The following is a 23263-nucleotide window of genomic DNA, read 5'->3' on the forward strand; positions in this document are numbered from 1 at the left end:
GCGTGATGAAATCGGGCGAATTTTGTTGATTTTTCTGCGCGTGACTCCACGCTCGCAACCTCGCGGCGTCTGTAAAGTGGAGCCGAGGGAAGAAGCCTGCTGTTGCCCGGAGAACGTCCGCTCTGCCTCCGCACCGTGAACATGGCCTCCTCGGAACTCGGTAAAAGTTTTGATTCGAGTTTGATTCGAGTTTGATTCGAGTTTGATTCATCCCATCCATCGCCACTACTTCAGGGTTGCTTCTGCTACGTTGCAGGATGTTAGCACTTGCTAATATTAGCCCACGCGTTCAGCTAAGCGTAGCCAAAGTGCACTTTTATCTGTTTTGCCTCGTCAGTAAAGTAAGTTCCATTCGTTTGCTCTCTTTCCTCGCAGCACTTTTGAGCGTGTCAGACAAGACCGGACTGGTCCAGTTCGCCAAACGTTTGGTGGATGTGGGTCTGTTACTGGTGGCTTCGGGTGGCACCGCCAAAGCCCTGCGGGACGCCGGCCTGGCCGTCAGGTTGGCATCCTAAGAAATTCTCCAAGTGAAAATGAAATGCGCGTTTTAAACTGTTGCACCTGTTGCTGTGCGGCAGGGACGTGTCTGACCTGACCGGACACCCCGAGATGTTGGGCGGCAGAGTGAAGACCCTTCATCCCGCCGTCCATGGGGGCATCCTGGCCAGAAAAAGCCCCAGTGACACTGCTGACATGGAGAAGTTGGGCTACAGCCTGGTCAGGTGAGACCGAATAACAAATATTAATGTCAAAAGTGGAAAAACTATCAAATGTGCTTCTTGGGTGACGTTTATATTGATTCATACAGGAGTTAGAAGTGAAAAGAACCAAGTGTCCCTGTGAGTACAAGCTGAGCCAGTGTGCATAAAGGAGCACATGCAGCTGATTTTTGCAGCCTGCTGATGGAAAACTGCTGCTTTGGCTGTATGCTTGTCCTGTGACCCTCATTTGTATAAGGATAATGTGATTAGATCACTGATTTCACAGTGGTGTCTTTTGAAGATGTTGCTGAACTGATAATGTTGGATGCTGGCAGGATTTCTGTTTAAGTTAAAAAAAAAGAAGAAGCATTTAACAGAGTCCAACTCATGCATGCGCTTACGATGCAAGAGTTAAAGTTTGAAAGATTATCCCAATCAGATGTAAATGTAAATCTGAATGATTCAATTTAGGGATTTTATTCAGCACAATTTAAGATGTATTGTCCAATGTGTAATTTTCTGAAAAATAGTTCTGCTTCTCACAACCTGAATTACCTTTGACATCACCTACCATTCTTTCTGATGACTTATTTGTTGCATTTTTTTCATAATTTCAAAAGAGTGGTGGTGTGCAACCTCTATCCATTTGTAAAGACTGTCTCGAACCCAAGTGTCACTGTGGACGATGCCGTGGAGCAGATTGACATTGGTACGTACTGCTGAAAAGAGCACGGAGCAGTGATAGTAAATTGTATTTTCTTCGTATTAACATAAGAGCCTCGTGATTCCCCCCCCCCGCAGGTGGTGTAACTCTGCTGAGAGCAGCAGCCAAAAATCATGCTCGTGTGACCATCGTGTGTGACCCTGCTGACTATTCATTGGTGGCCAAAGAAATGGAGAGTTTGGAAAACAGAGATACATCTGTGGAAACACGCCGGACTTTGGCTCTTAAAGTAATTGATACTCATGAAATACTCAATTATTCTTTACAACAAAAGGATGGATAATCCAATGTAACAGTACCATCTTTACAGTGCATGCATCGAAGGTGTTAAAAAAGCAAAATGCATCAAGTTAAGTTTTATGAAGGACGAGCTTAATCATTTGTGAAATTAGGATACAGTGGGACCTCTACTTACGAAATTAATTGGTTCCGGAAGTTGTTTCGTAACCTGAAAATTACTTAAGTAGAGATGCGTTTTCCATGTAAATGCCCTAATCCGTTCCAAGCCCCCAAAAATTCGGATTTATAAAAAAAATTATGTCCGAATTTTTGGGGGCTTGGAACATTTAATGGACTAACATACGAACACCCACAATAAATCCCGGAGGCGACGCTGGGATACACACAAACTTGTACATATTGACGTCCCTCCTAGCCAATGGGATGACAGGAAGATGCTAGGCGATAGCCAATGGCAGAGCAGCTACAAGCATGTTTACGTTCGCTAAACTCCGCGAGCTGCGAGTAGCAGCGGTAGCGTATTTTTGCCTTTCGTATCCTGAAATTTCTTTCGTAACAAGAGGAAATATTTTCCCGTTGAGACGTTTCGTAACCTGAAAATTTCGCATGTAGAGATGTTCGTAAGTAGAGGTCCCCCTGTATTATCCATAAAGCTGCACATTTAAACTGTTGGAGGTACCTAAAAGACTTGCCTTTAAGATCTTCATCATTTAATCAACTCTTGTGGCTAATATTTACATTGAGTTGTTGCAAGTTTCTTTGCTGACTTTTTTTTTTCACCTTGCATTGGCCCTCAGCTCAAAGTCCAGATTTGTAGTCTTATCACATTGACACAGATGTGGAGCTTAGAGTTCAGTGTCTGACATTTGACATAATTTGACTGAACTTGGATACCTTTTCCCCAGATTGTAATGTAATTATTAATAGAAATTTGTATATTTCCCCCCATTCGAAGGTAATCTGTGTTATTTGCTCTCCAGGCCTTCACACACACGGCACAGTATGACGAGGCCATATCGGACTACTTTCGTGGGCAGTACAGTCGTGGGGTTTCCCAGCTGCCTCTGCGTTATGGCATGAACCCTCACCAAGCACCTGCCCAACTTTACACCCTGCGGCCAGCTCTTCCTCTCAAAGGTAGACCTTATCTCTGCACAGTGGATTTCTAGCAATGAGATATTCATTATGGGGCATATAAAAATGAAAAATGTTCAGCTAAGTTAAACATTTAGTGAGCATTAATGTGGATCATTAAGCTTTAGAGAAGTTAAAATTTGTCCCTGGTTTTGCATCGTCTCAGTGGTCAACGGTTCCCCCGGTTTCATCAACCTCTGTGATGCTCTGAATGCCTGGCAGCTGGTTCGAGAGTTAAAGAAGGCCCTTGGTATGGCTGCAGCCACCTCCTTCAAACACGTCAGTCCTGCGGGTAAGGAACAAACCCTTTGTGCAGTTATGATTCTCTCAAGTTACTCTGGAGAAAAGGTTCTGATGTCATCTACTTATCAGTTATATTTTGTATTTCATGAAGGTGCTGCTGTGGGAGTTCCCCTGACTGAGGAGGAAGCCAGAGTGTGCATGGTGCATGATTTGATGAAGGATCTAACCCCGCTGGCCACGGCCTATGCCAGGGCACGAGGTCGAAGCATTAAACGATGCAGGGAATAATCTGTACTGTGGTTTAATTTTGCCCTGAACTCTATGAACTCTAACATTTGCAGGTTCTGACAGGATGTCTTCTTTTGGAGACTTCATTGCCGTGTCAGATGTGTGTGACGTTCCCACCGCCAAGATTATATCAAGAGAGGTAAATAAATGAGCAAATGCATTTAATCCCTGATTGGTGAATTCATGTAGCAATAATTTGATGAACTCTCAGGTGTCTGATGGAATCATAGCTCCTGGTTATGAAGAGGAGGCTCTCAAAATCCTCTCCAAGAAGAAAAATGGCAACTACTGCGTTCTCCAGGTGAGAACTTTGGTCCCTAATACTTTAGTTGTAGTTATTTGACGTTTTCTGTTTGACTTATATTTGCATTTGCTTCAGATTGATCCAGAATATGAGCCTGATGAGACCGAAGTGAGAGTCTTGTTTGGTCTGTACCTCAAGCAAAAGAGAAATGGAGGAATAATCAACAAGGAATTCTTTAACAATGTTGTATCCAAGGGTTCTGTGAGTATTTGTCATGATTTTCCTGCGAAATAATTCTATATATATCAGCACAATCCTGGATCAGCTGTTTACCCTTCGTTTGTGACAAGCTCTCGGAAGATGCTGTACGTGATCTCACTGTGGCCACCATCGCTCTCAAATACACTCAGTCTAATTCAGTCTGCTATGCTAAAGATGGACAGGTAGGATTCTGCATTTCTCACCTCTAAAGTTAGCTTTTCTCTTCATGCGCCATCTACTGATGCATCCTTGCTAATGTTCACTGTTGCAGGTTATTGGTATTGGTGCGGGTCAGCAGTCTCGTATCCACTGTACCCGACTGGCAGGTGACAAAGCTGATAACTGGTGGCTGAGACACCACCCTCGTGTCCTGAACATGAAGTTCCGTACTGGTGTGAAGAGAGCAGAGATGGCCAATGCAATTGACCAGTATGTGAGCGACACTATTGGAGAGGTAAGTGTCCATATCTGTGTAGCTGTCTGTGTGCAGGCTGACACCAGTCTGGGACTGTACTAATCGGTGGGCATCTGAAAAGTGGGGAGAGGGTGTTTTGGGATTATTTTTGCAACCACCTGCCCACGAACTCTGATGTTCATCCTATTAATTTATGACAAAAACGGTCCTTATTTTGTCTTGACAGGGTCCAGATTTGGCAGTGTGGAAATCCATGTTTGATGAGGTGCCCGAGCTTCTGTCTGTTGCTGAAAAGAAGAAGTGGATCGGCTCTCTGCAGTCTGTGGCTGTCAGCTCCGATGCCTTCTTCCCCTTCAGAGACAACATTGATCGTGCCAAACGGGTAATGTTACACATGCAAATTTGGGAACGCAACAATCCATGTTATGAAAATGCATAAAATGGCCTTTTTAAAAAAAATTCACATTCTAAAATGTGATTTATAAAATAAAAAAGTATAACATTCTCTCCTGTGTCCCTGTGCAGAGCGGCGTGGAGTACATCGCTGCTCCTTCTGGCTCGGCTGCTGACGAGGTTGTCATTAATGCCTGCAATGAGCAGGGGATCACTCTGGTGCACACTAATCTACGCCTCTTCCATCATTAAGTGGCACTTCCTAGTTCCTTAAACACTGCTCTATTTAGCACAGTGTGGGTCAGATCACAAACACAAAACGGCATCATGTTGAAAATGTAGAAATGCACTGACTTGTAGTCCTGATGCCAGTTGTACTGTAACTGTCAATGTTCAAATAAAGTACGAGTAAGACTTCTTGAGTAGTTGTAGTTTCCTTGTGATGACTGAGTGATGGAAGAGCACCAATATGTGTAGCTGATGTAGGTATTCCTGTGCCCTTCCCATACAACAACATTTGAGTCAGGTTGAGGTCTAACTGATGTATCTTTTTTTCTTGGTAGTCATTTTGTTGTACTTTTAGAGGAAACTCCAAGAATTGTCCTGTTACATGACCAAATTCACAAGTTTTACCTCATGTCAACTCACACTTGGCTTCAGGATTTGATAGCTAAATACAAAATATCATTTCCTGTGGTGAAAAATCTTAAGTTGTGGATTGATGGACGGCAGATTACTTGAAATTGAGCAGATGCCCTTCTCAGCCTGATGAGGATTGATTAAGGTTTATCGGCAAGGAAGCAATAAAGATGTCAAAAAGCAAAAGAAAATGCAAACGGGAAAACATTTTTCCAAGAGGATTTCTCCAATTTTATTCAAATCAGGGACTTCCACCGTCGATGGTAGCGACGTCGGTTACAGACGAAAGTACAAAAATAAACCAGGGCAAATTCTCACATCCCAGTTCACACATTCACACGTTGATCAGAGGGATAAATTAGTGAAAAGAGGAGTTGAGAATGTGGCACAGTGCAAACTCCCTCCAGTAAAGAACCCAAGCCCAGGGACAAGAGAAGCCCATTTTTGCAACTATTGACATTCTTCAGCGCAGTACTGACAGTTTCAACTCTTTGGTTTAAATTTCAAAGATGAAATAGGGAAAAATATTTATAAAACATTAGTTCAGGTACAAACCCTAAATGACTTCCAATAATGGTCGTACTCAGGGCTGTTGCGGGAAACTTTTTCTTAGGCAGGAAGGCACTTAAACACTTGGTTGCTGTTAATATGCGTCTGAGACGTGGCGACTACTGTGCTGGCAGACAGCGTTAAATCTAGAGTGAAACAGTGCAGTGAGGGAGCAAAGCAGAAGTCAGGTGGTGGTGGTCCTTTTACTCCCGAGGGTTCTGAGGGACATCGGCCAGCAGGTCGGGTCGGAGGCACTCGATCGGGCAATGGATATTCTGGAGGATATATAAAAAATGTACACATTCAAACAGATCACCTGGTGTTAAAAATGAAGAAAATTGAACACAGGACAGGAAATTGAAATTAAAGTACCGAATTCACCAATTTGTGTAGTTTGTCTCCGTATCTAATAGGCTGCAGCAGGCTGGCGTCAACGCTGGCACCTGGTCTCCGGCAGTTCTCACATTTCATACCCTGATGGGGGTGGGGGCAAAAAAACATGCTTATACCAGAAATGTCACGCTGTGTGCTAAACATCATGGCAGAGATCGTACCTGCTGTCGTCCAAAGCAGGTGCAAGTGCAGATGGCACCCTGGAACTCCTTCTGCCACTGGTTGCCCACCTGATAAGCTTTTCCATCGTCATAGCATATTGATTCATCTGGGTTTCAGATAACAGACATTAATTCCTCTGCCAGTTGAGAGGGGAAAAAAGATTTTAAAAAGTTAAAGGGCCTTACGTGGTTCACAGTTGAACTCTCCTTTGCCATTTCCCAAACAAGTGCAACTCATCAAGTGGCCATTTTCCGCTTGGCGGTCCCATTTCTCCCCGGTTCTGTAGTTGATGCCGTTGTCGTGGCACCATTCTGACGTTGGACATACAAAAATGTCAAAATGTTTGCAGTGTATTCATTCTCAACGAGGCCCTAAAAGAATACCCCACAAACTTACTGGATGAATCGCATCTGAAGTGGCCGCTGCCCAGACCCAGGCACTTACACCACAGCTTGAAACCTGTCTCAGACATCCGCTCCCATTCACCTCCAACCTCGTGGTACGTCGCAGTAAAGGCATCATAACACAGATCCTGATTGGAAAGCACTTCCTGTGGGACTGAAGTGTAACATTCAGGAAAGGGCTTTATTTAAGAGTTAATCATTAAACACTCGACTTTTTATCATAAAGATTAAAAATGGCATTCTTTTGCTAATTTGCCTCTTGGTTTTTCCCTTTGCTAGTGAGGTGAATAAAGGAGATATCCCCCCCAAAAAAGCCAGTCTACAACAGGTACTTAAAAAAATACTAAAAATAAAAAATGTGGAGAGACTACTCAACCTTACACATTAGTTGCTTTCTCCTGGATTATTCTGTGTTACCTACTTGTATTTCCAACAGTGACAACCTGCTCCAAGATCTTCTGTCTGAGGGCACCCAACAGAGCCTCCACAATCACGTTGTAGTCTGCGCCGGGTGTGAGTCCTACCAGGGTGGCGGTGGTGGCTGTACCTGGCAACTCGACCTGAGCAAATGCACAGAAGAAAATTTAGTGGCCTCATGTCACATGACTCAATATGGGTTAAGTCTGAAAACCTTTGTCACCTTACCTGGAACATCTTCTCGTTTAATTTTGTGACGGGATAGCAAGACAGCACAAAAGCGTTGCCCTGAGTGCCAGGGTTCCAGGAGATGGTGGTCCTGGTTTGGACCTCCTGTGGCACGCCTGTATCATTGTCAAATGTGGAGCCTGCAGGCATGTTTAGCTTCAGGATGGGTTTCCTGCGTCCTTCTGGGTCAGGAAGGGGCAAAAAGATCAGGGGCTCACGAACTTGGCCCTGGGACGTCTGTGGGTTTCTGTTTTGGCCAATGTTGTTATGCTCTGTGTACTCCACGCGTTGGTTATGACCACCCTGGCCGTCCTGGCCATTGTTTCCCACTATATTGATCTGGTTATCTGAGCCTCTGTCAGGTACATCCATGCCGCCACCAGAACCGCCGGGCTGGGGCAGGGGAAGGACAGATTGGGGGTCTAGACAGGAGAAAAGGGATCAAGGAAGTGGACAAGTCAAGAGTGAGAGACCTTGAAATGAATAAACTCATTATGAGGTCACCATCTAAGCATCTAGATATAGTGTAATCTGCAACATTGCAACAGGTCTAAATACTCACGGGTTCTGATTTTGCCCACCAGAGGTATACTTTTGTATGGATTCTGGATGGCAGTGATTTTAATGATGTACTCTGTGGATGGGCTCAGGCCTGAAGGGGTTCATATTTTACATTTTAGCCAGACATTTACCGAAATTAAAATATAACTCAAGATGTAATGTCTCTAGTGAAGTCTGAAGCTTCCGTACCAGCTATGGTGGCGTAATTTTGGCCTGCATGGGGTCGTGGTGTGAGCACTTGCGGTGCCCTCCCTGACTCCTCGTAGGTGATGTCGTATCCTGTGATCTGCGTGGAGGGGGGCTGCCAGGTGAAGGAGATCGAGGTGGGGGTGAGCAATGTAAAATGGAGGTTGGTGGGAGCTTGGACCACTGGCTCAGCTATGAAAAAAAGCCATTTTCAGTGACAAACATAAAATACAAGTTACCATATTAAATTTTATAGCCATGGGAGGATTACTTGTCTATTGACCTGAGAACTTATGAACCATTAATTCACCTGTTTTAAGAATGAGAGTGAATGGGTCACTCTTGGTGTTTCCATTAATAGTGTACAGGCTGACAGAGTAGGTAGTTCTGGGCTGCAAATCTTCGAAGAAATAAAAAAGAACACAAAAATGCAGTGAGGACAGGCAGAACTGCAAATAGGTTAAATTTTATAGAAAGAAACGGGGGTGCACTTACCTGTTAGAGTGTAGGTGTTCACATCTCCTGGAATGATTTTGGTCACTGTGGGATGCGAGCCACCGATGGGGGTGGCCTGGATGAGGTGGCCAGTGATGGAGTCAGTCTTTGAACGCCAGGTCAGCGTGAAAGAAGTGTCTTTCACCTCAGAGATACGCACACGACGAGGAGGACTCATAGCTGCATGGAGGTGGGGGGGGGGGAATATGGTCATAAAACAGAGCAACAGTAGAGCTTAATGGGTCCAGCTTCAGCGCAGCCAGTTACCTTCCAGTGTGGTCGTCTCGCCCTCCAATGGTCTGCTGGTGACAGAGTTCTTCAGAGCATAGACTTGGATCTGGTAGTTGGTTGCCACCTGTGATGCACATACAGATGATGCTGTTTCATGACTTGATGAAGACAATGACGTCAGTCCAGGTCGGACTTGTACACTGTATGGTTGTGTTTACCATGAGCCCAGGGATAGCCACACGTGTGGTATCTGGAGAAACGTTTATTTCTTTGGCAGGGCTGTTGACATTCTTGGGACTGGCAACCACACGGTAGCCGGTCAGGCGCGCAGCATTGGGAGCTTGCCACGACACAGTCAAGGAGGAGGCATCGACGTCAGAGATCTGAAGGCTGGTTGGAGGAGGAAGAACTGGAACAACAAAAAGAAATTTAGGACCGGAGGAACAAGAAGAAAGGACTTGTGTTCTTTCCTGCTTTCTCTTTCTACCTGTGGCCTGGGTTCCCACCAATGGTTTGCTGGGTCTTCGGTCATGGAAGGCAATGACTTTAACGGTGTATTCGGTCCCAGGCTGAAGATTTCTCAGCAGCGCGCTGTCATGGTCACCTCTGGGGGCTGGGCGCACCTCTCTCTCGCTTTCCTCTGGACTGGAGTACAAAATGCGGTATGCTGTCACGGTGCCATCGGGACTGTCCCAAGTGATGCGCATAGAGTTGAAGTCAATGTCAGAGAAGGTCAGGTCTTTTGGGCGGTCCATGGCTGCAGAAGAATGAAAATATGGGGAAATTAGGCTAATTTGTTGGCAAAATATGTAATAGATTACAGGATGATATACTGTATGTTGAGATAAGAAAGTGTGCAACACTGCTCAAAATATAAAAGTTTAGCTCACCTTTTTCCACCCATTTTTTTTAAACTACTGTTCTATCTACAAGGTTTGCTGCACTAAAACCAACAAACGTTCACTTTCTTGTGTCATTTACAGTCAAACTAACCAGTGACTGCACTGTCCACCACGGGGGAAGATGGCTGTCCATCATTGCCAAGAGCGTAAACGCTCACAACATACTCAACAGTGGGCATCAGGCCTGTGAACGTCAACTGTCTCTGTTCTGTAACAGAGGAGCACATACAAAATAAAAACCGTAAGAGTGAATGAAATAGATCTTTCTTTATGTACAATGTTGCGTTGTGAGCAGTTGTGTATTTATGACATACGAGGGCCAACATCCTCAGTGTAGGAGGGCCCCAGGCCATTCCTGGGGACACTGGTGATTCTGTAGCCTCTAACTGGACCCTGGGCTGGTGTCCAGCTCACTGTGATGGCGTTGTCAATGACATCTGTCAGTTTCATGTTTGTGGGAGGCTCGATATCTAAAATAGAGAAAAGAAAGACTGGTATTTATCTGCTTGTTGAATGCATGTTTAGGAGTCTCACTGAGTTAAGCCTTGTTGTACCAGTCCTGTGTGTGATGGAGACTGGGGTGCTGGAAGCTGGGCTGTCTCCTCGTCCTGCCACAGCGTAGACTGTGATGGTGTATTCGGTATCAGGAGTCAGGTTGGTGATGGTTGCAGTAGTCTCGGTGCCTGGGATTGAGAACTCTTGGGGAGATCTTCCTCCTACAGGCAGAAAATGAAAGAAGATCCAAGGTTGAATTTAGAATCAGCACAAGGTTTAGAGGACCATATAAAGAAAGACATGACAGACTTGGTCCATAGGAGATCTTGTAATTCTTTACTGTGACAGAGGGAGCGTCCCAGCGAATGGTGATGGTGGTTGAAGTGGAAGACGTTACCGCCAGGTCAGTGGGAGCATTAGAGACTGGAAAGTGTCAAAATATTTAGGTTGCTCATGTCAGAAAACAAAAATAGGATTTGATGGTGACCAAAAATACCAGCAAAGAAACTCACTGGTGGCCTGTGTGCCCGTCAGGGGCTGGCTTTCCTGATTGCTGTTTACAGCGAACACGTGAACCAGATACTCTGTTTCCGGTTCCAGTCCAGTTAAAGTGAAGTAATTCCTGGTTGGCGGCACCCTCTCATCTTTTCCACGCCCGCCACTTGTCTTCTGATAGCGTATGCGGTATCCAGTGATGGTAGAGGTTGGAGCCACCCAGTGGACAGTAAAGGAGTTGGTGTTAATGTCAGAGAAGTCCAAACCGGTGGGGGAGTCCAGAGCTGAAGAAAAGGGTGATATTGCATGTGTTATCTTGGCTCTATTTTAATAATGTGCGTACTGATCTTGTCAAAAATTGACTTAAGTTAACTGTACGTCCAACACCATGGTTTTGGCGCTTCAAATTTCAGAGTCCAATGGTCAAACTTACTCGTTTTCTGGGTTCCTGTGGCTGGTTGGCTTTCTTGTTCCCCGTACACACTCACGACGTTGATGCGGTACTCCGTGTTGGGCAACAGGTCTGAATGAAAAATACAATTTGAATGCTAACACGCAAAACAGCCCCAGCAATTCCAGCAGGCACCAGAGGTGTCACCATTGAACTTACTTTGCAGCAGGAAGGTGTTTGTGGCTCCACCAACATTCACCTCCTTGACGTCGTCGTCCGTAGCTACAGGGTGGTAACGAATGACAAAACGAGAGATGTCGCTCGCTGTGGACATGTACGGCACTGTCCATGTCACTCTGATGTAGTCAGGACCCACCCCTCCAAACTGCAGCTTGGTGGGTGCTGGAATGACTGAAAAAATAAGAGAAAAGAGTTTAAAAAAATGAAATATTCTGTCTGGAATTTGAAAAGTATCTTAGAAAATAAAAATGTTAACATACAACTGCAAATATACATTCTTAGTTTTACTGTAATTGTGACTTTTAGTATCACCTCTTGCGACCCAAAACCCACCCCTCCCCATTGATTAAGTGAAAGAGATAAGTCACCAGCATGTGTTTGCTTTGTGTGTGTGGTCGGCTTGCTTTCTCCATCTTCTGTAACAGCGAAGATACTGATCTCATAGTCCACGCCTGGCTCCAAACCGCGAATCGTGTAATAACCAGCAGATGCCTCCACCACATCTTGAAAAAATGCCAAGCTCTGGCCTGAGGCTACTATCATTATTCGGTAAGTTGTAACGGCAGTATAGTTCAGAGGGGTCCAACGCAGGCCAATGGTGGCGTCAGTAATGTCGACAAAGTCAATGTGACTCGGTGTGGGGATTTCTGAAAGGGTTAGGGCAGTTTCAAAGCGCAAGCACAATTAGAGAGACAGAATTAAAAAAAATCAAATAAAAAATAGATCATGGTCCATTGGTAGCATCATCAAAGCAGTAAAAAATACAGCCATGCTGCATGGAGATGAATCAAAAACTTCTACTAGTCGACATGGATTTTTTGTTGGTTTTCAAATTAGAACAAAGATTCAACTGTTGGAGACATGCCTCAACAAACACGCACATCCCGAGTGACAAACAGAATCCCATGCATGTAGGACATTAGTTTGCAAAGCGATTGCACAAACACAAATCAATTAAAATGAGCAGTCAGGCCCAAACAGCAGCTGCAAACAACATGTTTGTCTTAAATTATTCTGTTGGTTTTACCTCATACACTTTCATGAGGCGCACGCACTCAAAAAAAAATTTGAGTAATTGGCAAAAACATTTTGAATGTTATGCATGGCGTTATAGATCATTATAACCTGAATTCTGACCTTGGTCTGTGCTATGTATGTAGATGTGTGTGTCATTGGAAACACGTGAATGCTTTCCTCTTTCCTCGTACCTGGTGTGACAACAGTGGACACAGGCAGGCTTTCCAAAAGACCCTTGGTAGTGTAAACGCTGATGTTGTACTCAACACCGGGTGTCAGGCTCTCTAGCATGATGGATGTTTTATGAGCACCGACAGACTCATCCACGGAGCTTCCTCGCTGATCGTTCGTGGGCGTGCTTGTTACTCTGTAGCCTGTGATGCCTTCCAAAGTAGACATGCACAACAAATATGGGGGCGACATAGAACAGCATTCAAACAAGGTTTTGCAATTTTCAAGTCAATATTTGAAAGAAGTTTGTCCTAGAAAAAAGAAAATACCACGGCAAGGACAAGGTCTAGATTTACCCCCCTTCACTCAATATTTACCTGGTGTACTGGAAGCTACCCAGTGGACAGTGAGATCGGTGCCTGGCCTGGAACTCACTCTGAGGTCAGTGGGAGGGGACAACGCTGTGAGGGAATGAAAAGAAACTGTTACACAAGCACAAGACCCATGCTCTGGTTTAAATTCTGGCCAAAGTGTTGATGAGGGGGGTTGGCCCCATTAAGAGGTATTGGATACGCACAAGTGACAACGTCCCGGACGATGGGATTTCCACGGTTTTGTCCATTGAAGATGGGCTGAACGCTGTAGGTGTACTGTGTACCAGGAATCAAGCCAGTAATATAAATTCTTCCTGTCCCAGAAGTCTGCTCTTTGGGAGACTCCCCTTCCTGGCTGGAAAGCACAGAAACCTGGGGAGAGGGCCACAAACATCCAAAGTTAGGAAACAAGAGACAATAAAAACTCATCATAAACACTGAAATATAAAAGTCTCTTCCATACTACATGAAGGAAGGGTGTATTGTTTGAACGCATTGATGATGCAGCTGTGTACCTTGTAGCTAAATCTGCGGATGGGGATCCAAGTGATGGTGATGGCAGTGTCAGTGACTTCTGTGTTATAGTAAGGAGCATTTCCCAACTGTGGACCTAGGATGAAATTAAAGTGGTTTAAAACATTGATTAAAACACTGTTAAATGGAATAAAATGCCACACTTTTCCCTCCATTTATGTTCTTTTTCTCAATACTGACTGGTCCTAAAATATGAAGTGACGGCCTCGCTGAGTTTGTTGTCCAGTTCAGAGTGAAGAGTGATGGTGTACTCGGTGTCTGGACGTAAATTCTTCAATGGGTACTGAGTCACCGTGCCCGGGATCCTCTTTTCAATTGGGCTGGAGCCCTCAAGGCTCAAGAAGAGCCGGTAGCCAGTGACAATGGAGCGAGGAGCATCCCAGAAGACCAGCGCGCTGTTATGGCTGACGTCACTGGAGCGCACATTAGTTGGCGAGTCGGGCTCTGCAGAGGTTGGAAATTATGAGGTCAGGTTAAAAGGCCTCACTCTGGATTTCTTTTCTCGGTGGGACCACTTACTGGTATATTTTTCTCCCACTAGTGGCTTGCTCTCCACTCCTCCATTAACGGCATAGATGTAAAAGCGATAGAGCGTGCCAGGCTGCAGGTCAGTGATGTCAGCGTACGCGTTGGGTGAGATGGGCAGCGTCATGGGTCTCAAATCAGCTCTGTTGGCCCCAACTGGGGAGTAGGTCACCTTATACCCAGTCACCCTAGTGGGAGGACCAGTCCAGGTTATTGTGATCTTCGCATCTGAAACTTCATAGAACTTTAGATCCGTCGGCGATGGGACTTTTTCTGCAGACAGGAAGTGGTGGAGAATTAGAATCCTCCACTAGGATAACAAGACACCGTGCCTCACACAGTATGACTACAGTTTCATAAAGAAAAATATGTGGTGTAAAATATAGTCAGGACTTTTTGGAGTTTGTGAAAGCTGTGTGTGCTTCAGGTTCATGTGAATATCAAAGCACAAGGTTGACTCTGGGGTCAGACTTGATAAAGAGGCAGAGAGGAGGCCTCTGAGAAGAATATAAAAGTCCCAACTTTAGCTGTAAGCGTACATGTTGACAAGTCTTTCATAAAGACCCTGACTGTCTAAGGAATCGGTACATAATTACAACCTTTGCTTAGATTTAGCATTACTACTAAATTACTCAGGTATAAAATACAGCCCTTTTTTTTCTTAAAAAGTACTGTACGTACCTGGCAGGGAAGACCCAGCCGTGCTGACCTGTAGGAAAATAGGCTTACTCTCCTGATTCTGTTTCACAGCATAGATGCTGATGTTGTAAAGAAGACCGGGTTTGAGGTCCACAAGGTTGACTGAAGTAGGTGAACCTTGCAGGAGTAGCTCTGTACTGCTGCCTTCTATTGAGGGTGTGTACACCACACGGTAACCTGGCAGGCACAATCAGCAAATGAAAATGAGGGTTGTAGATATACTGGAACGAACTTGAGATTTTGCATCATGCACAGGGGGAAGTTCTTTACCAGTGATGGGTGCCTGAGGTCTGGTCCAGCTGATTTGGATTGAAGACTCCCTAACGTCTTTGATCGTAAGCTGAGCAGGAGTGTCAGGAGCTGAGTAGAGGAGAGAAAATGAATGTTATAGTTTGTGTAGGAAAATTATTAAGCCATTCCCATGAAAAAGTGCAGAATTGTCCCATCACCGGTGGTCGGGGAGGTTGTGAGGATCAGGTGTGGCTCTCCCTGAGTTGGAAGCTCGTAGACCCTGACATCATACCTGCGTCCCGGCAGGAGGTCGCCAATGTTGACCGACGAGGCTGTGTGTGGAAGCTCTGGAGAAGCCATTGAAAAGATGTTACAGGTGCCAGGAGATTGATTTTACTTTCTCGATCTGTAATTTATGATGAATTACTTACGCTTAGTCAGCGTTTTTCGATCAGTCCCATCCTCGCTGAGCTCATACTCCACCCTGAAGCCTGAGATGGTGGACGAGGCTGACGTCCACGACACAACGAAGCTGTTTGAAGTGATTTCTGTCACCGATTGTGAAGTGTCTACCAGCGGAGGCGGCTGGGTCGTCTCTCCCACTGTTTCTTCCACTAGGGAGAGGAAGGAGCATTTCCGTTAAAATCTCTACATGTACTGAGGGAAAGCAGCGGCTTTATTTCACTTACGAGAACCATCGGTCGTGGTGAATTCAAACCGTGCGACCTCGCGGTTTCCGTAGCGCAGGATGCTAATCAGCTGACCCTCATACGTGAGGCCTGGCCGCAGCCCACTAATGGTGTAGGAGTTGATGTGGCCGGGGATGGTGGCCTCCCTCCAGGCCTTCATAGAATTTTTCTACAACAGCGGTAAATCGAATAAAGTGTGGAAAAACACACAGAGCAAAACTATTTTTAAGAACACATTTTAAATAATATCCAGTGAAATGGGATTGTACAATAGAAAACGCTGATTCTTTCTGGTAAAATGTCGCCTCTTATCTGATAGAAGTTTGAGTTTATTACTGAAATGTTTTGCCATTATTTTGAGAACACTAATCAATACGACACCTTAATACTCTTTTTTTTTTTTAAACACATTGGTAGGAATCGGCTTCCAACTTTATGAGAGAGGACTTCACTGACTGAAATCTCAAAGATAAGTGTGTCACAATGTGGATGATTTGGAAAAATCAATAAAAGACCTTAATTATTAAACTGATATAATGCAACATAGATTCTGTAATGGTGCTGCTAGTGAATTGCTTTTCAACTGAGTTGAACTTGTTTTATTGCTAGATGAAATGCATAAATCTAAAGAAAATAATAGCATAGATGACACGCTAAGAGTTTTTGATGTAGACATTAATTGAGTTTTAAGGGGTTAATATGTTCATAATGTGTTAATGTTTCCCGATTTAGGAGTTAAACTATTTTTTCCCCTCTTTTGGAAAACTACTAAGCTTGTCTACAGGAAGGCCGGACAAGGTCGTTATGTAACTCTCCAAAATATACAAACCTCTTCAGAGAAATCTGTTTCACTTGAAATGCATAAATACTTCTCTCATCTTCAAAGAAAATAGAAGGTGTGGTAAAAATAAATCATTACTAATTGGCTATTCTTCTACCTATAAATTGTGTTTTACTGCTCACATTTTTGTAACATTTCCAAAAGCATCTGACCTCATTCAGATTGTTTGTTCAGCAGTCAGCAAACAAAAAAAAATCAAACTCTGGATGACAAGAAACTTAAAAACCAAAGACGCTTACAATTCTCCATTTGAGGATGTACTGAGTAATGTGGACCGATGAAGGTGGGTTCCACTGGATGGGATGGGAGTTTGGCTGCTTTCCTGCCTCTGTGATGATGACCCGGACAGGTATGTGGCCACCTGATTAGTAAAATAAGGAGAGGAAGACAAAAGGAGAGGGTGTGAGACCAAGAACTAGGTGTTTAGAACTACTTGTGTAGATGAGTCAGTTACTTTCATGAGTTGCTGATAATTTACATTTTGGCATAAAAACAAACCAGTAGAAAATGCAAAACCAGTTCTAACAGCCACTGACATTAAACAGAGTAACATAACAGAAATATCATATTCAGCAGTGTTTATATAGCCTTATATAATCCCTCCTAAGCACAACACAGTAATTTGACTGAAAGTTCTGGAACATTTGAGGTCAGTCGTTTCAGGACTCACGACCTGGTGGGGAACAAAGTTCTCCATCAAGCAATTATGACTCAACCTGTGGACATCACATTATCAGACAAACCCCCTCTGAATAACCCACTTCCCCACAGCAGGTCATTAAACTAAGGCGGGGGAAGTACAAACTCAAAAGAGCAACGAGCGAAAGCAGACACCAAAGAACCAGAGGGGTAAACAGGGGTGGTGGGACTGGCCACACTTCACCATTTGCCAAACTTCAAAGTGGAGAAGGAAGCTCAGACCCCCATCTCACCCCAGCAACCTTTTTAGTTCAGTCAGGTGTGATCAGAGGTTGCTGGTAGGTGAGTAAAGCACCAACAAATGTTGGTCCGAAAGCTACAGGAAGCAGAGGACAAAATCATTTTAATTGCAAAGGTTTAGGCTTTGGATTCTAAAACGCCTGAGTGACCAGCAGCGATTTGGATAATTGATTGTAATGTCAAACAAATAGGACATTTAACATTCATTAGAATATCAAAGATATACTGTTTACAGGGAATTTTATGACTAATATTTATTAGTAATGGGTGTTCAGTGGGGACGGATGATTTGTGATGCTGACTACTGTTGAAGAAGAAGTTCTCGAGGAAGCTCAGCAGCATATAAAGTTTTTTTAAAAACAAAAAAACATCGGAACACTTGCATCCACACTTAAATACAAACCAGGTGGCACATAAAGAAAAATGAGATGAAGCTGAGAGACATGATGTATCCCTCCTACCCGGCTGGCTCCCCTGAGGTTGACAACTCATCTCCCCAATTCCGTTGCCGTAGCAATAACAGCGGTACTGCTTGTTATGGAGGACTTTGTCCCAGGATTCTCCTATCTGGTAGAAAGCCCTGGTTTGTGGTTCCTGGCACTGATCTGTTGGAGTAAAGGGACAACATCACTGGTCAGAACCTGCAGTAAATCTGAGATGAGATGCTCTTATTCCCCAATGGCTCAGCCAATCAACAGAAAGACGCACCGACAGCGTCGCACTTCCAGCGGCCACGTCCCTCTCCGTAGCAGGTGCAGTTCATCATGTAGCCCTCTTTGTGGCGTTTGGAAAATTCCTGGTTCACCTCATAGTAAATGCCATCGACGATGCACTGGTCTGCTCACAGAACAGGAGAAGGATGGATCAAAACACCACCTTGTCTATTGGGAAGGTAAAAACTGGCAAAAAGGCTTAATCTTTTGAAAATGCTCTAAGTTTCGGGCTTGGGGCCTTTCTGACCTCGCAGTTGTGAATAAGCAACACAGTTCCATTCCCCGCGGCCGTTGCCCAAGCATGTGCACTGCATCATGTGACCCATGACATCATGGCGTTTGTCCCACTTGTCACCAACACGATGCATTACCCCATCGCTGGTGGTGCACAGCTCCTCATGAGCTATATGACAGAGAACAAAAGGTTACATTTATCTTATTTAAGCGCTTATTTACTCAGAAATTGAATTTGTTATTAAAGCTCAAACAATATTAACAATACAGCAGCCGTGTTCTCACCTGCCATGGGGCAGAACCCGTAGAGCTGGTCAGAGTCGTAGTCGTAGGTGGTACCACACCATCTCATGGTATCACGCCGCCCATCAGCGGTGCAATCAGTGTAGTTGCGGCCACCATAGATGAAGGGGAAGTGGCACAGGGCCCCATTAGAGTTTCCACCTCTTGTAGCAACAATGACTGGATTGGAGAGATTACCTGGTTATCTAACTTGTCACATTAATACCACTGATAAATATTCTGTAACAGACTTCACAGCAAACATCAATTAAAATGAACAGAGATTACATGTTGGGGATTCTAGATTGGAAAACCTTTTTCCAAATGTAGCCTTGAGTCTCACCATTCTTTTCAGTACAGAAAGAGTACTGGCGATCTTTCTCAAAGTCTGAGGTTGTTGAGCACCAGAGCTGTCCGTCTGTGCGTCCATCTGAGGTGCAGGAATAGTAGGTCTTTCCCCTGAAGACGAATGGGAGCGCGCAGGGCTGACCATTAGAGTTACCACCATATGCCTGGTTCCTGACCTCTGCACAAAAGAGGGGGGAAAAGCAAGAAAATGTGGACAAAACAATGACTTTCCAACTTATTTCACAACAGACAAGCAAAAACCGTCTTCCTCACATCTTCTTGTACTCACCGTACTCATTACAGCTGACCCCACTTCCCAGGCAGGTACAGATCATCTGCTGGCTGCCCTGGTTTCTGAACCAGCTCTGTCCATCGCTGTAGGTGACTCCAGCGTCCGTGCGACATGTCCCGTAAGTGGCGACCTTTTGATGGCTTGTGGGGGTCACGACAACACCTGTGTCTATAGCCCATAATGAAAGTCAAGCGTGTGAATGCTGAGATCAGAATAAAGCTCTGGGTGTTTTATTAAGCAAAATAAGAGTCTTACTCCTGACAGCATTGCCACACTGCCACTCTCCACGGCCGTTTCCTAAGCACTGACACTGCAGGGTGTACCCACTGGAGTCCAACTTTGTCCAAGTTTCTCCAACACGGTAGGAAGCCCTGGTGTCCTGGTCATTGCAACGGTCTATTGGGGAGCAACAAAAACATGCATTTCAGCAGCCGTTGTGCGACTGCAGTATACAAAAAAAAGGGGTGTTTTTGTGCTCCTTACTCCTGGAGGTACAGGTGATACGCCCATTTCCCTCGCCCAGACAGGTGCAGTCCAGCATCATCCAGCTTTGGTAGCGTTTCTCCCAAGTCTCCCCCACGACGTATGAAGAAGATGCATCGGTGTCATAGCAACGCTCAGCTGCAACACAGGGAAAAAGTCAAATTTAATTCATTTGCAGCCTGTCAAGATGGTATGCAAGCAGGCACCTTAGTCTTCTCAGAAGAGAGACAAAAGGGAGAGGGAAAATCAAAATCTGTGCTTTCTCACTCGCACACTGGACCGCTGCCAAATATGTGCAAGAGTATCAAACGCAGTCATGATAGGCGTTAAGATTCTGTGAGTGGCCAAATTAGCAGCATTGCATGTTTAAAGGCAGTGACAGTACTGACCCACGGGCTTGCAGGTCCACTCCCCTTTGCCATTTCCGAGACAGACACACTCCAGCATGTAGTCGGCTGATTCATGACGTCTCTTCCAAGTTTCCCCAATTTTGTAAGACCTTCCCCCTTCATGGCAACGGTCTGGAGAGGACAAAAGCAAAACTTTCACTCCTCAGCATACACGCCTCTGCACATCTAAACAAAAATGCATTTAAAATTAAATTTGTAGCGCATGTGAACTGGTGAAATGAATTCAGCTGCATCTTACTTGCAATAGTGCAGCTAATTTTGCCCCGCCCAGAGCCGATACAGGTGCAGTCCCAAATCATCCCATCCTTTGGTCTCTCATATGTTTCACCAACCTGGTATGTCCGGAGATTGTGCTTATCATAACAGGTTTCCTCAACTGAAAACAGAAACAATGAAAGGTTTGGATTTTGTTTTTCCCCCCAACATCATGAGACTGTTCCAGTGGCTGCACAATACACACATGAAAATGACTTTCATTTCTTTGCTAAAATGTGTCGGATTGTTGCTGTATTTGTTTATTTTCATGGGCAGTCTGAACAGGAAGAAAAAATTTGCTCGCTGAGGAATTTTTGCACTGGTCTCACGCTGACCTTCAGGCTTAGTTTTACATTTGATGCCCGCTGCTCCATTGCAGGAACACACCAGCGTGCTGCCAAGGTAGGCTTTCTCCCACTGCTCGTTTGGTCTGTAAGTGCGTCCGTTTTCCTCACAGCCAACTAGAAATCAAACCACAAAACAAGTTTTATCAAGTTGTGTAAAGATAATTATTGGTATGCATAGGCACATTTTCATTTGCCTGCAAATTGCCTATTAAATAATTTTCTACATTATTAGGAGCTACTTGGGCCAGAACTAAGGAAAAAATAGGTGCAATTATAAAGAAAAAACAAACTTTACAAGTCAAATTTGTAATCAGCATTTTCACAAACCTTTTGCGTCGTCTGCTGGGACGATGTCGGGATACACCTGATACTGGCCCGTTTGTCTTTTGGTCTTTGGCAAGCCGTGGACTGCGCTGCTTACGCAAAGCGCAACCAGCAACCCTGTCAGGGGGGCGCTGGTCATTTTGAGGACAGGGTGTGATTCTAAAAAAAATTGAGGGGGGATGCAATAATCAGCAAAGAAAAGTAATTTAGTATTTTAGCTGGTTTGGAGAGATTGTTTCGGTCCCTTGTTCTCTGATCCCCGCTGCCGCCGCGCAGCTGCTGCACCAGGCTGAGCCGAGGTGCGCGCACCGCATTTATACTCGGACCAAAGGGGAGGGCTCTTACTGGATGACCCACCCTAGAAGGGGGGAATAATCCCTTTCAGGAAGGGGCATGAAAAAATGTAAAAGTTTCGTTTCACTAAGATGCTTGGTTCTCGCTGTGTGGCAGGCAGAGGGCCAGGTAAAAATGCACAGGCAGATGAGAAACGGTTGTATTTAACACATTTAACAGCCATACAAATTAGGATGTGGGGGAAAATATCCATGCATGGCTCTTCCAAGAAATTAAAGATAATATCCACAATCGGAATAAAAGCTAACCACAATGTGCAGCTTTGCTCATGTCAGCTTAAACCACGAAAATGACTGCTGGTTGTGGTCTGGAGAGCAGCTACTGTAATGATTCCTGTCACATGGAACAAGTGGTAGAGCTTGAGAATGAAATGTTTTTTAGGAAAACAAGAACATGACCCTTGTTTTGCAAGTCTACGTCTCCGAATATTTTCCATTTGTGCGACGGTGCTCCACACAGTGGAGATTTCAGATGCAAAGCAGTTTCCTGCTGCAGAGATACTTCACGAACCAGAGAATATTGGCAGGTTTTCCACCTAAAATGGACGGAATCATGGCTAAAATATAAATATTTGTAAGAAAAAGAGACATTGACGTCCCATAATATATTTATTTAAGCATCTATTTTCTGCTTGGGTTGCACATCAGATTTATGGGCTGTCTGCGTTAAGGCTGTCTGGATTGCTTCAAAGAGGGCGACCTCATCTCTCTCTGCTATCCATACCTGACATCCATATTTCACCCCAGAGTTATCTCTGCTCTGGTTGTTTTCACATTGATTGATTTCTTGTTTAACCCCAGTGAGCAATTTGAATGTGCAAAGAGGTGAAAAGCTCAGATTAGATAATGGAACCAGCGTTGCCACAGTGCTGCATATAACGGTGCTTTGTTGCTATCTTATGCCTGTGTGGTATCTACAGATCCTTTGGCAGAGCAGAAAAGGGAGACATGTAAACATCTACTCTGGATCAGGGGTGCAGAAACTCCTCTAGGCTTCTCACAATCAAGGACAATTCCCTGTGGACTCCACTGATTCAGCATCACATTCTGCTGAAATTAAAAGGAACAATGGACAGCATTTTCCCCCATTTGTGTATTATTCCCCCTTGCTGAACATGAGGGAAGAGATTACCGACAATGCAATAGAAAATCCCGTGTGTTTTGCAGACAGCGAGTCTTTCATGGCAGCAAACACTAGATATGAAAATATTCAGCTGCTTGTTTTACCTCGACAGTTTTTACAAATGCAAAATAAATGTTCTTGCCCTGCAGTTTTTGGTCTCACCTGGTCCAGCAGAGGGAGATGGGCGCATATAACAGGAGGATATGACTGAGGGATGTCACAGGAGGATAAAAACAAACACTTGGATAGAGAACATGATGAGAGTTTGGAGTCAGAACGGAACAATGACTGTCTGGCTGTCTATCTGCCCCACCCTTTTTACCCTGTTGCCCTGCTGTTGGCCTTCTGAAGAAGTAAAAGAGGTAGGATTGGTATATATATATATATATAAAAAAGACAGTCCCAGCTAAGACCTGAACTGTAGAAATGAGTAGAGGATGACTGGGGAACGGATTCTGGCCTGTCAGCATTCGCCACCACTCCATCTGGATCAGCCGTCACTTTCGGCCCAGGATGTGAAGACCTTCTGCTGTCCTGCCGACCAGCAGCCGCCCCGATGAAGCATTTCCAAACATTCCATAACAAAGTGACACAACACGGCTACCATGGAAACCAGTTCGCTTTCAGAGTGACAGCGAAGGAGTGACT

The 23263-nt window shown here is 44.6% G+C and overlaps 2 protein-coding genes across 7 annotated transcripts; one reads left to right on the forward strand and one right to left on the reverse strand.

The window, feature by feature from the left end:
- Positions 1-5065, forward strand: atic (5-aminoimidazole-4-carboxamide ribonucleotide formyltransferase/IMP cyclohydrolase). Its single transcript, XM_057017889.1, has 15 exons — positions 1-160; positions 376-502; positions 579-722; positions 1322-1410; positions 1503-1654; positions 2646-2802; positions 2966-3091; positions 3194-3301; positions 3384-3469; positions 3542-3631; positions 3710-3835; positions 3925-4017; positions 4107-4289; positions 4477-4632; positions 4776-5065. Exons 1-15 carry the CDS (start codon positions 142-144, stop codon positions 4893-4895), a joined length of 1776 nt encoding a protein of 591 aa, XP_056873869.1. The 5' UTR covers positions 1-141; the 3' UTR covers positions 4896-5065.
- Positions 5066-5485: 420 nt separating this feature from the next.
- On the reverse strand, positions 5486-21439 carry fn1b (fibronectin 1b). 6 transcript variants are annotated; one of them, XM_057017880.1, is made up of 46 exons: positions 21143-21439; positions 20804-20929; positions 20452-20589; positions 20193-20324; positions 19804-19941; positions 19576-19716; positions 19318-19488; positions 19024-19206; positions 18684-18860; positions 18412-18567; positions 18160-18288; positions 17913-18056; positions 16752-16873; positions 15672-15840; positions 15414-15596; positions 15201-15329; positions 15022-15111; positions 14734-14928; positions 14047-14325; positions 13708-13971; positions 13509-13603; positions 13197-13365; positions 12997-13080; positions 12640-12831; positions 11800-12078; positions 11411-11602; positions 11234-11323; positions 10818-11084; positions 10615-10728; positions 10365-10526; positions 10125-10280; positions 9902-10018; positions 9396-9665; positions 9127-9317; positions 8945-9032; positions 8678-8857; positions 8493-8582; positions 8186-8374; positions 7998-8087; positions 7436-7857; positions 7212-7350; positions 6783-6944; positions 6572-6697; positions 6386-6492; positions 6213-6305; positions 5486-6106 (listed from the first exon to the last, which is right to left on the reverse strand). In XM_057017880.1, exons 1-46 carry the CDS (start codon positions 21276-21278, stop codon positions 6035-6037), a joined length of 7338 nt encoding a protein of 2445 aa, XP_056873860.1. In that variant the 5' UTR covers positions 21279-21439; the 3' UTR covers positions 5486-6034. The 6 variants fall into 6 exon arrangements, with proteins under 6 accessions (XP_056873860.1, XP_056873862.1, XP_056873863.1 ...); XM_057017882.1 differs by having other exon boundaries at positions 6204-6305; XM_057017883.1 differs by having other exon boundaries at positions 9127-9665.
- Between the last annotated feature and the right edge of the window lie 1824 nt (positions 21440-23263).

The sequence above is a fragment of the Takifugu flavidus genome, chromosome 2 (genome assembly GCF_003711565.1).
Source record: "Takifugu flavidus isolate HTHZ2018 chromosome 2, ASM371156v2, whole genome shotgun sequence".
Lineage (NCBI taxonomy): Eukaryota > Metazoa > Chordata > Actinopteri > Tetraodontiformes > Tetraodontidae > Takifugu > Takifugu flavidus.

Coding starts and splice junctions, on each gene's coding strand:
- atic (XM_057017889.1), top strand. Junction 723..1,321: donor TTGGGCTACAGCCTGGTCAG/GTGAGACCGAAT, acceptor TAATTTCAAAAG/AGTGGTGGTGTGCAACCTCT. Junction 2,803..2,965: donor GCCAGCTCTTCCTCTCAAAG/GTAGACCTTATC, acceptor GCATCGTCTCAG/TGGTCAACGGTTCCCCCGGT.
- fn1b (XM_057017878.1), bottom strand. CDS start 21,278: ATGACCAGCGCCCCCCTGACAGGGTTGCTGGTTGCGCTTTGCGTAAGC. Junction 18,568..18,683: donor CGGGTTCTGCCCCATGGCAG/GTGAGAACACGG, acceptor TCTGTCATATAG/CTCATGAGGAGCTGTGCACC. Junction 11,324..11,410: donor AAACACCTTCCTGCTGCAAA/GTAAGTTCAATG, acceptor TTTTTCATTCAG/ACCTGTTGCCCAACACGGAG.